This window comes from Oryzias latipes, chromosome 7, assembly GCF_053564925.1.
Source record: "Oryzias latipes strain Hd-rR chromosome 7, Olatipes_Hd-rR_3.1".
Classification (NCBI taxonomy): Eukaryota; Metazoa; Chordata; class Actinopteri; order Beloniformes; family Adrianichthyidae; genus Oryzias; species Oryzias latipes.
Genome location: NC_136243.1, coordinates 18,055,251 through 18,072,330, shown reverse-complemented (window position 1 = coordinate 18,072,330; position 17,080 = coordinate 18,055,251). Strand labels below are relative to the sequence as shown.

The following is a 17,080-nucleotide window of genomic DNA, read 5'->3' as shown; positions in this document are numbered from 1 at the left end:
TGGGAGGGGTACATTGACTTGGGTAAATTGTTCTGCTATGTTCCGGGAAACGGCATTCAAGCGAATAAATAAATAAGGTTTGAAACTGTTTGGCCTACCCAAGCAAGCTTTACTGAGGAAAAAAAGTGGGTTACACTGGAAGAGCAAGCACATTCTTTTCTTAGTGATTAAATTTCCTGCCCCATCAAATTTCAATGCAGCAGCAAAAGGTTGTAGATTAGTCACCAGAGATACATGCTCTTCAAGATACCAGAGCAGGGATGTTCTTTTTACTGCAAGCGTTTTCAATTACTGACGATAATTGCATTCGTCAGAAAACAGATCAGGGTTTTGTTTGTTTGTTTTTTGTTTGTTTGGTTGACTGATTCCCTGAAATAGCAAATGAAGCTGCACAGAGGTGCAGTGTAAATCATTTAAAAAAGATTTCATTACATTGAAAAGGCTCTGGTTTGAAACACGGCTGGGACCTTTCTGTGTGGAGTTTGCATGTTCTCCCTTAGCATGTGAGGGATTTTTCTTGGCACTCTTGCTTCCTCCCACCATCCAAAGACATGGTTCATAAGATAATTGTTATTTTTAATTGCCTCTAAGCATGTGTGTGTGTGAGTGTGGCTTGACTGGTAGCTTGTTCAGGATGTACGCCACCTTCACCCAACAGCAGTTGGGTTTTCTCCAGGAGTTCTGTGCCTCCAAAGTGATTCAGCAGCTCCTGAAGATGGATGGATGGATGAAATACCAGATAGCAGATTAAAATGGAACAAAACAGCAGACCCTTAACCAGTAATTTGGCCATTCAAAGTCTACTCATTCCTTTAACTTTAATTATTTCAGTGCCTATGCTCACATTGGAGCAAACAACATAATCAAGTTTTTAAGATTCAACAAATTAAATGATTCATTCCCGTGATATGTACCCATTATAGTCTGTAGAACTAAAGAGGGAATACTTTAATGCCAAAGATAAAAATAAATAAAAACTGAACAGCGGGCAGTCACACTGCAAAAACACTCATTGTTCATATTAATAGTATATACAGAAACACGTCTTGATCTGCTCCCAGTAGACAGTACCCTTTTAATGCCTGTATTGGATCTAGATCTATTTCCAAAAAAGGTGCAAAGCAAACCTGAGCATTGAGATATGAACCTGTGCTTGCTTTGGAAAAAAAAAAGTAACACCAAGACACCACCATCAATGTTTGCAGTGGGCACGAGACCCTGTGACCTGGTCAATGCAGCAAAGGTCAACCAGCCTGTTCACTGATGAGTGCCAGGTCACTTTGAACAGAAATGACGGTCGTCAGCGTTGCTGGAGAAGGCAAGGTGAGGGATACACCAAGGTCAACATGGTCCCCAGGGTCAGCTTTGGTGGAGAACAGTCTGGGCAGGCACCTCCAGTAAGCTCAAAACCAATGATTTGCCTTGATGAACAATTATCCCATAAATCTAAAGCTCCATGAAAATTGGAGAAAGAGGGACTAGAGCATTTTTTAAAGGATTTCCACCTGAACACGAGGGTTTAAGTGCAGGCTAAGAGTTTTTGGAGATGCATTTTTCTAAGAATGCTTATGGAAAATGAATGTGTGATACTTACCATAGATTTGTCTCAAAGTAAGCTATAAATATAAGTTTTGCCTTCAGTGTTCAGCAAACGAGTATCTGTAAGAAAGGTTTTGATTTCCAACAATCAGCACATCCGACACCTGAAGGCACAATTAGCATTGTTCCCTCCCAGCTCATTTACATGGTCTTTGTCGCTCTGTTTGGGCATTTGTCACAGTGGATGGCAAGCAGCGTAGATCAAGATGAGGATTAACTTTCTGCTATATTTGGTAAGCATAAAGTCAACATTTTCTTTATGTTCGTCTATCACACATTTGAACTGTTTCTATTCACCTTTAGAAAATTATTGCTGGTTCAAAGGAAGATTGTTTGTAAAGAAGAGAAAACCATTTTTACATTTTTCTATAACTTTGAGGAAAAAATTATATTTGAGTGGATTTACATGTGCAGTATTTTATTTTTTTAATATATGGACTTTGTCTATTTGTTGTTCCATAAAGATATTTGTCCATGTAAATGTAGACACCTTTTGTTGAAGTTTTGCTAAACTCTCATGAAAATGCAGGGAACGTGTTTGTCACTTTAGGCTTAACTTGTGTAACTTGTTTCCTGATTTATTGTTTGCCTTTTCAAAGTTGAGCGTGCGGAATGCTGTTACAGGAAAAAGCCTCTAAGTCATGTTTAAACTGTCTGGATCGAACTGAAACAGATCTTGCCAATTGATCACCGCACTCTTGCATTCAGCCAACAAAATGAAAATAACTTAGGAGAAACAGCTGCCCTGTGTGTCAAAAATTTTGAAATGCAAAGTTAAGGAATGTCGATTTTTCAATTGTTGAGTTGAAGTCAGGTCAATATATCGTTGTAAAAAAAAAAAAAAAAAAGAATTGACCTAAATTGATTGATTGAATGATTGATTATTTCAAGCATTGTAGTCAGAAATGATTAAATGGATTGATAAAAAACAGAAAAAAATAAAGACACTGTTTAGTCACATTTGCTTAATTAAATATAGTGATCATTAACTAAAGTCTTAATTTTTCACCTAAGCTAAATTTTGAGAAGAATATAATTAAAAGTGTGAATTTTCTTTTTTGGGCAATTTTGAACACAAAAGACTATGTCTCTATTTTTATAAATATCAAAAGACAAAAAAACTATACACTATTCACTATTCTATTCTTACCACTTTTTACACACAAGATGGATTTTAATGAGGAAATATCTTAAGAATATGAGTATTGCAATATAGAAAGGTGTAGAAATAAAACAAATAAGTTAATCAATCTTTGACAGTTAATTGTTGAAATGATGTCTTGCGTGCTAGGTTGGTAAGGTGAGAGAGCACCATGCAGGAAACCGGGGGTCGATTCCCGGAGGGGAATGAACACTGGTACTGGTGGCGATTACCATATCAATGGCGAGCAATTAACATTACCCAGTGAAGGCCCTTAAGCAAGACCCTAAACGCTACTACCTCCCGAGCGCGGTTCCCTCTCCCAGGGGATGGGTCAAATGCGGAGAACAAATTTCCAGTATGATAAAATAAAAAGTAAAATAAGCTCAGACCATAAATGAATAAACCCCAGAGAAAAGATTCTGATAGGGGTAAAGGGACCAGACCACGTCTAAGCACAGTTCTTGGTGGAGAACAGAGTCAAAGTTGTTTCTAAAAGCAAAAGACAGTGTTGAAAAACAGACAGGAGCTCAGTAGAATTTCTCATACTGAGAGCTGAAAACAGACAGCAGTTCTGTGGATGCCTGTCTGACCTCCCATTTTATTTAGAATCGGTTGCCCTGGTTACAGAAAAAAATAATGAATCTAAGAGATGCAAGGTTAGTAGTTGACAATACACTTGTTTAAACTTCTTGCTGCAGAAATGGGAGTAGTAGGTCACAGTTTCTGAATCTTATCAGTTTGTATTCCAAACTCCTGCTTTTTCAGACGTCTCCTTCCTCCAGATGGTATGTGGAGAAGAAGAAAAATCCAGACACAGCAGCCTTTAATGTATAGGTCAACAGAGTTCAAAAAGCAGTCTTAAAAATCAGAAGTTAGAATGATAATTAATAAAATAAAGTGCATACATCCAACAGGAAGTAAACAACCAGTAATTAAAAGCAAAACTAGTTTTTGATTGCCTGCGAAGAAAAGTGAGCAACTAACCTTTGTGTTCAGATGAAAGCATAATGACGAGCAGCATGTAGAGTATCATAACAGCATCAAAGATTTCCCACAAATCAAGTAAATCTTCCTTATTTACACTGCACCAAAGCTTCAAGTCCATCAGTACGTTTTGTGTGACAAAACTGAACTTTTGGTCCTAGAACTGCAAAAGTCATTAAAAAACAAAGTTATGATCTTTCATATTTCTACATACTCTATGTGAAACTTAGTTTTTATGATGAACACAGAGATGAGATGCTGGAAATAGTATATGGGGTTTAGACTAATTAGATTACATTGAATAGCACCATGGGAAACACCTCTCACAGGACACTAGTGTACTGCGGCACACAGTTTTTTAAACTAACAACCAAGAAAACACTTAAGTGAAAGAATACCAGTCCTCACACTTTACCGTACTGTAAATGGTTTCTGCTATTTTAATAAAATTGATTTTTTTTTTCTACAGGTTTCATTTGCAGCTTTAGCTGGATGCCTTTGTTCCCGGGACTCTCGTAAAAAACGGGTAAAGTGGTAAAAAGTTTGAAAGGCAACCCCGAATGGAAAAAGTTTATAAACATTAATCTCCAATTTTCCCTTTCCAGGATCTCTTGGTGCGGACTAAAAGAGTATGGGTTCTGTCTACATTTGAACTTTACGAAGAACTGAATGTGACTTACCCTTACTTTCTTGCAAGGGTAAAACAAAGTCATCTAAAAAAATTTGCTTTATTAAATAAATATCAAGTTACTGATTAGTTATGTAAAAACCTTAATCAGACTTTGCGTATGTTTCTCTTAGATGTACAATAACAAGGTAGAAGGGAAAGAATTCAGGTTTGAGATAAGCGGAGAAGCAGTGGATCTGGGATATTTGACCATTAATGAAACATCTGGAGACGTTTATGTCAACAAACGTATTGACAGAGAGATAATAAATGTCCCCTTTTTCCATGTGAGTAAATATGATATAAGATATTTATTTGGATATGAAATCATTCAATGTAGCTCCAGAAAATTGATTACCCCTTTGTTTTTACCCAAAGGTCGTCTTTGATGTGTACGACACAGAGACCGCCCAAAAAATTGACAAGGAACTAGCGTTTAATGTGGTAATAAAGGACATCAATGACAATCCCCCAAAGTTTACCGAAATTCCTGAGGCTGTTACTGTGGATGAAAACCAAGAGGAAGGTGGGTTTACTTAAAAATATAGGACATTGTTGAAACCAAGTAGGCTACCAGCTTTATACCCAGCTGGGATATTTCTTTAAACCCATTGATAATTGTTTTTTCCTGAAATAATTTTGTTTTGCTTCTGTTTATTCTGTTAGGCTTACTGGAGGTGCAAGTGATTGCTCAAGACATGGATGAAAGAAATACAATAAATTCCAGATTTAACATCAGTGTGATTGCACAGCATCCACCAGAGCCTAAGATTCAGACCAAATGGATTGATGAAAGAATTGTGCATCTTAACTTTACTGGATGTTTTAACTATGAAGTAAAGCCAGTTTTTTATGTGTTTTTCTTTATACTTTGCTTCAGTTTCTTTAAAACTATTTTCTTTGTTCCAGAAAGAAAACAAGTACAGTGTTACTCTTCAAGCAAAGGATCATGGAGACCCTCCATTGTCCTCCACTGCTGAGATTACGATAAATATTGTTGACAGAAACACAAATATGCCAGTGTTCAAGGAGAGAGAGGTAAGAGGAGCTTATATTTAATAGTCATTGCTTTACTCTCTAAAGTCACTTTTAATGAAAAAAAATGTTTCAATTTTGCTTGTTTTAGTACCAAACTAAAGCCTCAGAAATGGAGACCCATGATGACCTTCTGAGATTGGCAGTAGAGGACAAAGACACTCCCAACACTGATGGATGGCGTGCAAAGTACTTCTTCATCAGCGGGAATGAGGAAGACATCTTTAAGCTTGAAACAGACCCAATAACAAATGAGGGTATTTTGAGCATCATTAAGGTAACTCCATTTGCTCTCAATAAATCTGAATGTTTTTAAAATGATTTACACAAATGATAAACACAAAAGGTTCATTTTTGATTATTCTTGATTTGTGTGTCTTTTGCAGGAAAAGAATTATGAAAAAAACAGTTGGGTCGACTTGCAGGTTGGGGTAGAAAACATTGAACCCTTTTCTAAGTGTGAAAACGGGAAATTGATTAAACAGGGAAGCAAACTTTATCCTCCAGACTCAGTCAGTGTCAAAGTTCTAATGGTTGATAGCAATGACCCACCAGAGTTTCAGAAAACTAAAGTAGATTTGTTTGAGAAAGAAGAGTCTGAACCAGGAAAGGTTCTCTTCACCCCAGAGGTTCATGATCCAGACTCTACTTCCTTCAGGTAAAGTGTCTGCATTCTGTCCAGAAACTGAACATCTTGCTTGTCTGCATAAAGTTTGAACACTAATTTATCCAACTGTTTCCAGGTTTGTACTTGTAGAAGATCCAGCTAACTGGGTTTCTGTTGATGAAAAAACTGGAGAAATTAGAGCAACTAAGAAGATGGACAGAGAATCACCCTTCGTGGATGCTGACAATGTTTACAAAGTCGTCATTGCTGCCATAGATGATGGTACTGAAACAAACTTGAAACAAAATCTAAAATCCTTTGTTTATCTGATTCTGTTTTTTTTTCTTGTTGTCATGGCTTTGAAGGTGATCCTCCAGCCTCAAGTTCTTGCACCATCAGTATCCACCTGAGGGACACCAATGACCACAAGCCACAGCTGGTCAACAACAGCATCATCATGTGTGGAAATATGAGCAATAAAATGATGCTTTCTGTGATTGACTTGGATGCTGATCCATATAGTGGACCATTTCATTTCTCACTTGATAATGATGACAATAAAAAGCAATGGAAACTAGATCCATATTATGGTATGTACACATCTGTTAATCCATATGACTAAACACGTGCATAAAACAGCAACATATCTGTCTTTGCATGTTTCACCAGGTCAGCAAGGTGGCCTTATCAACCTGAAACCACTTTCCTATGGAAACTATTCTATATCACTGGTGATTGAAGACCAGCAGAACAATATTGGACGTGAGACACTGGAAGTGGTTGTGTGTGACTGTGAGAATAATACATGTCATGTAAAAAAGGCACTTTCATTTCACCTTGGAGTACCTGCCATATACTCAATGATTGCTGGACTACTTTTGTTTTTAAGTGAGTACATATATCACCAAATATTTTAACTGTATCTGAGGATAAATCGTGAGAACTTATTAACATTTTACAATAAGACAGTAACATTTAGGCAAAAAATATCAATAATTAACTGCATAGAAAAAAAAAATAAAACAACATAAATGTTTTAGTTAAAGTGCACTAGGAAATAAAGAAATGTATCTGTTAGCAGAGCAATGACTAAACTGAGTAATTTTTACTTTATTTTGCCTTTTTTAAGCAACCTTTACACTTTCTACAAAGCTTATTTTTAAATAAAAAAACTATTGAAAAATAATCATTTATCATTGCTTTTTGTGAATATTTCCCGCTTTAACTAGTTTCCCAAATTTTTGAAAGCTCTATTGGTACTCTATTGTCTTAATAAACTTAGTGAAATCTAATATATGTTAAAGTGAAAATTTGTTAAAAATTATTTTAAGTTATCAACTGTCGTGGATTAACAAAGGCACTTGTATGTTGTCTTGTACACAATGTATTTGATGATGATCATCTGTTATTGAAGGAAAAAAAAGAACAGTTTTAATGTTAACATTTTTATTGTCATCATTATGGAAACTTCAACTTTGACTGGACCTTCATGTAATTAAATCTTTTTAAACTTTATCTGGTTGGTAATCAACTATAAGATCATCTTTGATTTATGTGTAATGTGTCACATGTTTTGTGAGAGATACTTTTACATAAAGGAATATTTCATCTATTGTGTATAAAGATCAGAGTATCATGATCTCAGAAGCATGTGAAGGACCACAAACAGATCAAACGTCTTCAAATGAAAAGATGAAATTCACTATATTTGAAGTACGTTTTTTAAAAGCATAAATGTATGTTTTGTTATGATTTGTTTACAGTCTTACTTATCGGGTTCTCATGCAGTTGCAAAAAACATCAGTTTGAACAAACGGAAGATAAAGGATACCAGACACTTGTGAAATACAATAGAGAAGGACACCTCCTTAAACCTATAGTGAGTTGGTTGTGATGTTTCTTGTTTTTTTGTTTGTTTATTAAATTAGCTAAAGTTTGATGTTCAAAACATGATTTCAATGAAAAAACATTTTTTTTCTTTTTATGTTAGGCTCCGACTGAATTAACTGGACCTAATGCCATCAACCAGACCAACAATACAGTGGTAATCCTCACAACTTAATCCTGTTTGGACAGACAGTGTTTCACTGCAGCCATTTGTTCTTTTAAAGACAGTATGTTCATGTTTGCTGCTTAAACAGGCTCTAAAGAAAAGAGAATAATCTCTTTTCATACAATTTAGCACAAAGTACATTGCAAAACTAAAAGAAGACCCTCCATGTTTGTCTCCTATATGATATAATTACCTGAAGTTAACCAATGATTAATGAAGGAGAAGGAAAATATGTAAAATGGTCAGGGGTGCCCAAACTTTTTCATACATCATACTGCCTACTACTACATTTCCCACAATTAGATAATCTTATAAAGGTGTATTTTATTTTTAAAAAGAAGTCATGTAACCTACCCGACAACATTTTGAAAAAAAATCTCTTTTTGTTTAAGTTGAATTTATGCCCAAAAAAATGCAGCCTATTAACATTTTTAATTTATTAACAATAAAATAAGTACAAATCAGTTATGTATTTCTTTCTAAAAGGGAAACTAAGACTTTGTAGTTCCTAAGTTATAGTCAGTAAAAAGTCGAGTTGAAGGTTGCAGACTCCTGCTTTGGGTGTTTGCAGCAATCTTTAAATGTAGAATGAAGATCTGAAGAAGTGCAAGCTGCCTATCATCTTACAATTTGTATCCATCCTTGGTTAATTAATCCAGGGCTTATTGTGAGATGTACAGTATTTTTTTGTTTGTTTTTTCTTAGAAGTCTGCAACGTCTTCAGGACGTTCCCTCAACAAGAAAACGTACAGCTCAGGAGCGTACAGCATGGGGACTTCAGACTCGTTGAAGGAATCTATGGTTAAAAACAAAACTGAAGTATGATGCATCAAGTCTAAAATATTCATGTTAATGTTTAAGAGTACTCAAATCAGATACCTTTTAGTCATTTATTAAGCTTTCAAGCTTTTACTGTAACCTTTCACAGATGAGCATAAACAAACCAAACCTCGGTGGAAGTCATGTGAGTCGTTCCATGGTGAGGACATTTTTTTAACAGTTTTTGTACCACATTTAGGCAATGTGAATTTTGACCCTAATCCCTACTATAAAACTATCTAGTGTGGGATTATTAAATGCTCTGGATTATAAAAACAATTCAGACACCGCTCACACCTTTTTTTTTTAAACAGCAATTATGACATCAGTGATTTCACAAAATGAAAACCTAATCAACACGATCATGTTACGACAACCTTTTAGGAATCCACTGTGTTCTGATAAAGAAATGATTTTATTATTATGTTTATTATTATGTTTATTAGAAAAATACATATAAATACATTTTAAAACTCGCCAACAAACGCCGACCTTTTTTTTAAAACTAGTCCTCAACCACTAAAATGAACTCCAACAAGGTGTGTAGCGCTTTTCAAAAGAATAAAACATGTTTTGTCAGACTCAGACATCTGTTTTCTTTGTCTGCAGAACCAATCAGAGCAGGATCCTTTTTCAAGAGTACAGTCAAATATTCCTCTTCCTGATCAAATTAAAAAGGTAAGAGTTCCTCCTCTCTCCTCTTAAACAACTGATCTCAGCTAAATCAGAATCAGAAGTACTTTAAGTACTGTTTGTGTTATCCAAAGGAGAAACAGCAGGGGGTATTGGAAGAATGCCAAGTTTGGTTGACACATTCCTACCATAGTGTAGTATATGAGGAGAGATGCAGGTGGTCGCATGTGGAGTTGCACGGTACACCTGGAGCCAGTTTGTCACAATCTCTGTCCAAGGTAGGGACTGCTGAATTACAATCTGAATACAGGACCTGAGACCACGGTGAACTCTTTCAACCGCCCCATTGGCAGCTGGGTAGTAGACAGATGTTCTGCTGTGTGTTATGTCTCACAGAAGAAGAAAAGAGGCAAAAACGTGAGAGGTAAACTGTGCACCATTATCGGTGACTATGTTTTTGGGGTTACCATGTCGACTGAAAACACTAGTCAAGAACCAAATGACATCATTAGCGGGAGCAGTAGGTGAAAAAGCAAGTTCATGCCACTTAGAATAGTAATCGGTCAGCGCGATGGCAAACCTGCAGGTGGGGTCAGCAGTCTTAAAAGGTCCAACAATGTCAACTCCCAGCTTCTTCCATGGTCCATCAGGAAGTGGAACAGGCTGCAGGGGAGCAGAATGTGTATGGGCTGTTTTGTCATTAGTCTGACAAATGACACATGAGGCTATAGCAGCCCGCACTTGGGAGTCCATCTTTGGCCACCAATAAAGGTCCCTCAAGTGCTCTAGTGTGCACGATTCCTTGATGACTCTCATGGGCAAGTGTGATTGGGATTTACGGGAGGCAAAAGCCACTGTCTTCTCAGTGCCATCAGGGTGCACTTGAGCTAGCACAGCATCCAGTCCACAGTCGCTGGCATCGGTGGGCACCACAGTGTGTAGGGCTGGATCAAAAGGTGCCAGAGCAGCACTAGTAACCAGGAGGTGTTTAACTTTCTCGAAACTGGTTTGTGCAGCCAAGGTCCAGGTAAATGTGTTCTTTTCCTTGGCACAGATACGCATAGGGGCCACAACGGTTGCAAAATTGGGCAGAAATTTGGAGTACCAGTAAACCAAACCCAGGAAGGATCTCAGTGAAGCAGCATCAGATGGAGGAGGAGCTTACAGCCTCAATGTAGTCCTGATCAGGAAAAGTGCAATGATGGTTTTCTGAAATTGCAGTTTTGCTCATTGAGCACCAGTCCAGCTTCCTTGAGCCCCTGAAGGACAGCGTCATGGTTCTGATCATGTTCAGTATTGGTTTTGCCAAAAACAATGAGATCATCCAAGTAATTTTGGACATCAAGAAGATCTTTGAGGATTTCTCTCATCATTTTCTGGAAAGCTGAGGGGCAGATGCGAATCCTTATGGAACCCTGCAAAATCTGAAGAGACCATCATGAGTAATGAGTGCTGTGAGGTCTCTGCTGTCTTCGTGCAGAGGCAGCTGATAGTATGCATTAGCCTGGTCAATTGTGGAAAACATTTTTGCACCCTGTAGGTGGTTAAAATCAATACTGAAGTATGATGCATCAAGTCTAAAATATTTATGTTGTGGTTTAAGAGTACTCAAATCAGATACCTTATAGTCATTTATTAAGCTTTAAAGCTTTTACTATAACCTTTCACAGATGACGAGCGGAAACACCCATCCTAGACCAAACCTCGGTGGAAGTCATGCGAGTCGTTCCATGGTGAGGACTTTTTTTTAACAGTTTTTGTACCACACTTAGGCTATGTGAATTCTCACCCTAATCCTTACTAAAAATTATCTAGTGCCGGATTATTAAGTGCTCTGGATTATAAAAACAATTCAGACACTGCTCACTACTTCTTTTTTTTTTCTTTCTTTTTTAAACAGCGAATACGACATCACTGATTTCACTAAGTGAAAACCTAATCAATATGATCATGTTACAACAACTTTTTAGGAATCCACTGTGTTCTGATAAAGAAATGATAGTTTATCAGAAAAATACATATAAATAAATTGTAAAACTCGCCAAGATTATTCAAATGCAATGCTTTATGGTCTATATTCACCAATCTAGTGACCATCGATGCACACTGGTTTTTCGCAGGGACTCTTGGGAAATTTCAAGGGCACTCGATTTTGGAATTGTAGATTTGGACAGCACTACAAAATGGCGAACACTATACATTGCACTATGTAGTGAATAATGAGAGAATTCGGACACAAACTTTCATAATTTCTTTTCTATGTGCAACAAAATATTAAGCTTAGGCCTTCCAGTGTTTTTGCACCATCTTCTTTTCTCAGTCTGTTCATTTTTTTTTAATATTTTAACATGAGTTTACAAAATAGGGTGGTAGTCAAACTATTCACATTTGCTTTTAGTTTACAACTAAAAATCTTGTATTTACTAATAAAATAGAAATGTATAGTCTTTAAAAATACAATGGCTCCTAGTACAGCTAAAAAAGTAAACGCTAACTGACTTTTTTTTTTAACTAGTCCTCAACCACTAAAATGAACTTCAACAAGGTGTGTAGTGCTTTTAAATAGAATGATTTTTTTTTTATTAGATTAGATTAGATTAGATTAGATTAGATTAGATTAGATTAGATTAGATTAGATTAGATTAGATTAGATTAGATTAGATTAGATTAGATTAGATTAGATCAGGGGTGGGCAATTATTTTAAATCGCGGGCCACATTGGGTTCTAAAATTCGATAGAAGGGCCGGACCACAAGCAGACAGATGCGTGAAATGAGAATGATATACCTTGGATGAAAACATTTGGATTGAAAAAACATTTCTATAACAGAATTTTCTAGAGTTTTTAGTTTAAAACTTTTTTTTCCATTTTAGATTATTTTTTTCTTGTGAAGCCCTTTTGTACCTTCAAGGAGTTGTAAAGTGATCTGAATAAAGTTTTATTCATTCATGATCTTTTTAATAAAATAAATAACATTATTTATTAAATAAAGCAATGACCAAATAACACTCTCTATGATTTTCAAAGACAAAAATTTAGGAAAAATATACTGATATATTTAAAAAAAAAAAACACAAAAAAACAATAAATAATCTATCCTTTTCCGTCATAATCCTAATAAAGACTTTAAGGGCTGCAGCTCCTCACGTCTAACAGTTTGCGCAGCTGCACCGTGTCCTGCACGTCTGTTTCTCATCCAGTAAAAATGAAAAAAGCTCTTTTCTGTCTTCTGCTGCAGCCACGCATATATCTGTGTTACCTTTTCACCAGCACAGAGTTCCCTCGTTTATTGCAGTAGTTACGTTCTAAAAATAACCGTGATCGGTGAAATCCACGGAGATTGATTATGTTTATGGTATGGGTACCGGATCGACTCGGGCTGCCAGATCGTCTCGGGGTCCTTCGACCAATGATGACGTCACACTATTTGATTGGCTGTGTTGGCACGGTGACGTATACGATAGCGATTGGTCAATTTATTGGTCCAGACAAATCACGCTCTTACAGTTACGGTGAACGATGATACTATAATTTTCCGTTGCATATATTGCGGATGTTGTTCTGTTCCAGTTGCTGCTCCAGCTTCTACTGTAGCAGTCCTTGCACCTTCTGATCTTGTATTTCAGGTCCCTCTGCATTATGCGGAGCTTCTCCTTGTCCCCAGAGAGAAAAGTCCTCTTCTTTTTATTTATGAGGGTCTTCAGCTCAGGAGCGACCCTGGGCTTATTTTTGGAAAAACACTGCACTGTTTTTGTTGGTACTGTGTTTTCCACGCAAAAATTAACTTAGAAACTGTCAATGTCCTTCCTGTGTGGACTGCAGTGAATGTCCCAGTCTGTGGCGTTAAAACAGTCCTTTAGTTGCTCTGTTACCTCCTCAGTCCAGATCCTCACCAAGCCTGTGGTTTCTGCTGTTTCACCACTGCAGTGTAAGCAGAGGAGAGATGAACCAGGATGTGATCAGAGTGTCCTAAAGGGGGGAGGGGGGCAGAAGTATATGCATTTGTGACATTAGCAAAGGTCCAGGGTTTGTTTGACACTTAACATACTGGGTGAAGTTGGACAGGGTGGCGGAGAGGGGGGTGCGTGCATAGTTAAAGTCCCCAGAAATCAGGATCAGAGCCTGCGGGTGTTGTGTCTGCAGCTGGGACACAGTGTTGTGCACGCGCTCACAAGCGACAGCAGTGTCGGCCGATGGAGGGACCATCAGCACATGGGAGAACTCCCGTGGAAGGTAGTACGGCCGAACGCGGACTGCCACCAGTTCAATGTCCTTGCTGCAGTGCTGTTCTTTAACAGTGATGTGGTTCGGCTTACACCATCTATCATTCACGAACACCACCAGTTCACCGCCTTTCTTTTTTCTGCTCTGCACCGCGCTCCGGTTCGCCCGCACCAGCATAAATCCGTTAACTGAGACCACTGAGTTTGTTGTCTCCTGGTTGAGCCACATCTCTGTGAAACACAGCAGGCTGCTCTCACAGTACACACGCTGCAGACGAATGAGCGCCGTTAGCTCATCCAGCTTGTTAGAGAGAGAGCGGACGTTTCTCATAGTAACAGATGGTAAAAATGGCTTGTACCTCCATCTTCTCCCCCGGCGTTAAACGCCAGCTCTGCAGCCTCGTCGTTTTCTCCGTATTTCAGCGGGAATATCTGGCTTTCCGGCGGGAGGAAACACGGAACGGCCAAGAGCTAACAGCTGATCTCGAGTGTAAACAATGGGACAGCATTCTGAAGTATCCCCCCAGGCCGGCTCAAAAAGTTGAGAGAAAATAATAAAAAAAAAAGCAAAAGTAATGAAGTTTCTGTTTTTTGTCGCAGAACTCCATGTTGATTTTTTTAAAAGAAAAAAGACACAATTAAGATGGAAGGGAATATTAAAAAGCAAAGAAAGAAACACAACAGGACAAAGCTGCAGAGATTTGCTGCCACATATGCGGCGCCATCTTTAAAATAAAAAATAAAAAAAGGCCGAACCGTTTCTCGTTACCAATAACTACACCTGATGGCATCAAGCAGACCAGCATTACGTGAGTACTCCTCACAACTTAATCCTTTTTTTGCAGAAACTGTTTCACCGCAGACGTTTGTTGTTTTAAAGAGGGTGTGTGATGTTTTTTGTTTGAACAGGCTCTTAAAGAGAGGCCTTACATTAAGAAACTATTTTGTCCTTCAAAATAAGGGTCAAAAAGTTTAACACGGAAGGAAAAAGGCGAACAATCCAACTATTTATATGTTCCATTGAACATGTAGCAATGTGCCGTAACTATGCTGCTTAAGATCCTATTGAGAAAAAACTTTAAAGCAGAAAAGCTGAACGCTTCCTTTTAGATCAGGGGTGTCAAACTCATTTTGGTTCAGGGGCCACATTCAACCCATCTGATCCCAAATGGGCCGGACCAGTAACATAAAAGTAAAAATCAGCTTTGATTGTTTTGTTTTTTAAATGCTTCAACCAACATGGTAGCCTAATCATTTATTATTACACATTCATTCACAGAGGATAATGGATTTCAAATAAAATGCATTTCACTTTAAAATAATTGGTTTATTCAATTTTATACAGACTGAATATTTTACATCTGACACGGAAGCAATCCCAATAATAAACTCAAGAGGGGCTACTGAAAAAAAGAAACACCTGCCTAAAATGTAAATGTGCAAATCAATGAAAAATTTAAGTAAATGAAACTTGCAAACCTCTTTGAACATAACAATTTGGAGTTACCTCCTTTTTATCCTGATACGTCACCCAGCCGTCAATATCAGGATTCAGATCCTGTGCAGAAACACATTTACACATTTATGAAATATCCAAGAATCTTTTCCTGGTTTGCTGCCTGAATTTTGTGGCAACACCTGCCTTCTTCCTGACCTTTAATGGGGCGCCACTATTGACCAGACTGACATCACATGACCAGTTCACGCCAACATAGTCTGGTGCAGGAACAAGAGAGCTGGCTATGTCATCAGCTGTTGTTATGTCCATCAATTCAAGAAACTCCACTGTGATGGTCTCTTTAACACCTCTAATCAATATGCACAGCTGCATATACAGTACAGACCAAAAGTTTGGACACACCTTCCCATTCATTTGAATGAGAAGGTGTGTCCAAACTTTTGGTCTGTACTGTATCAGTGATGTTGGTGCTTTCATCAACAGCGACAATGATTTATGAAAATAAAATAAATGACTGGATTCCTTCATTTGGCGCCCAAGTCTCCTCAGAGATGTTGTATCTGCAATTGTAATCCTTGACAGACCTATGCTAGCAAAGGTCGACTGCTTTTTGGGAACAAGACTTATGCAGCCTTCAGCATTTTTCCATAAGTTCACCATCCGAAAATGGTTTGAATGTTTGCTCCAACTTGTTAGCAATAAGGTAGCTAGGTGTCACTGCTACATCAGCTGTAAATGCAGACAGTTATTTATCAGTCCTGCTAATAGTTTGTAAATCTTCTCTTTTATTAACTCCAAATGGTGAAACTCTTCTTTATGGTGAGTCTCATAGTGGTGTTGAATGTTATATTCGTTGAGCACTACGACCTGTTGATGACATACCAAGCATGCAGGTTTTGAATTCAGCTCCGTGAACAAACAAAACTCTGTCCATCTTTACTGGAAAGCTCAGCACTTCACTTCAACCCATTTTTTTCTTTTTGACAACAGTTTGGTCATTATTGTGTCACTACAGATCATTCTTATAGCAATGCAACAGTGGTGGGGCTCGCAGGAAACCAAACTGCATCTTACCCAGACGAAGAGCTGTTAGGTTTTGCTTTTGGCAAATGCAGAGAAATACATTTTCACCTGTTTTGCTTTTCCTTTGCACCCCCTAGTGGTGGAATTGCGCATTTCGGCTATTTCTTTAAAAAAATCATAACTTGCCACAGGAATGGACTAGAAACGTGCTTGTTTTTTTAAACATTCTTATAATTTTTACTCTTCATGACTGGGCGGGATTGAACCACCTGGGCAGTATGTTTGACACACCTGTTTTAGATGTATTGACTACATTTGGCTCTAGGTGTTTGCTGCAATCTTTTCAAGCAGAATAAAAATCTAAAGAAGTATAAGTTGCCTGTCACATTAATGAATTCATGTATATATGTATACATTTTAAAGTCACTGTTATTCCAAAATTTGTTTGATAGAAATTGTATCTTGTATCTAACTAGTTCAATTTGTGTGTATCCTTCACTAAAAACCCCAGGCCTAATCGTCAGATTTATTTCTTTGTTTTAGAGGTCTGAGATGCCTTCGGAATTCTACCACAATAATGATACGTACCGCTCAGAACACAACATGGTGAGTTCAGTGTCTTTGATGAAGGAATCTAATAACTAGTTCTTATCGTTTGCCAGCAACAGGATGAGTTCCTAGAGGATGAATAGTGCTCTTTAATAGGAAAAATATATTTTTGTTACAATCTTAATTCTGTTTTCTTTGTCTGCAGAACAAATCAATAGACCATTATTCAAGTGTACATTCAGATCTTCAGTCCGATTATAATCTTTCAGCACAAGTTAAAAGGG

At 37.5% G+C, this 17,080-nt stretch overlaps 1 protein-coding gene across 1 annotated transcript; it reads left to right on the top strand.

The window, feature by feature from the left end:
• Positions 1-342: 342 nt before the first annotated feature.
• On the top strand, positions 343-16,853 carry LOC101174348 (cadherin-like protein 26). Its single transcript, XM_078950420.1, has 18 exons — positions 343-1,832; positions 4,197-4,253; positions 4,333-4,425; positions 4,529-4,681; positions 4,773-4,920; positions 5,061-5,230; positions 5,304-5,432; positions 5,521-5,706; positions 5,816-6,087; positions 6,173-6,318; positions 6,402-6,626; positions 6,706-6,924; positions 7,800-7,915; positions 8,027-8,080; positions 8,795-9,068; positions 9,518-9,586; positions 11,212-11,274; positions 16,791-16,853. The coding sequence occupies exons 1-15, from the start codon at positions 1,806-1,808 to the stop codon at positions 8,912-8,914; spliced, it is 2,115 nt and encodes a 704-aa protein (XP_078806546.1). The 5' UTR covers positions 343-1,805; the 3' UTR covers positions 8,915-9,068; positions 9,518-9,586; positions 11,212-11,274; positions 16,791-16,853.
• Positions 16,854-17,080: the final 227 nt, after the last annotated feature.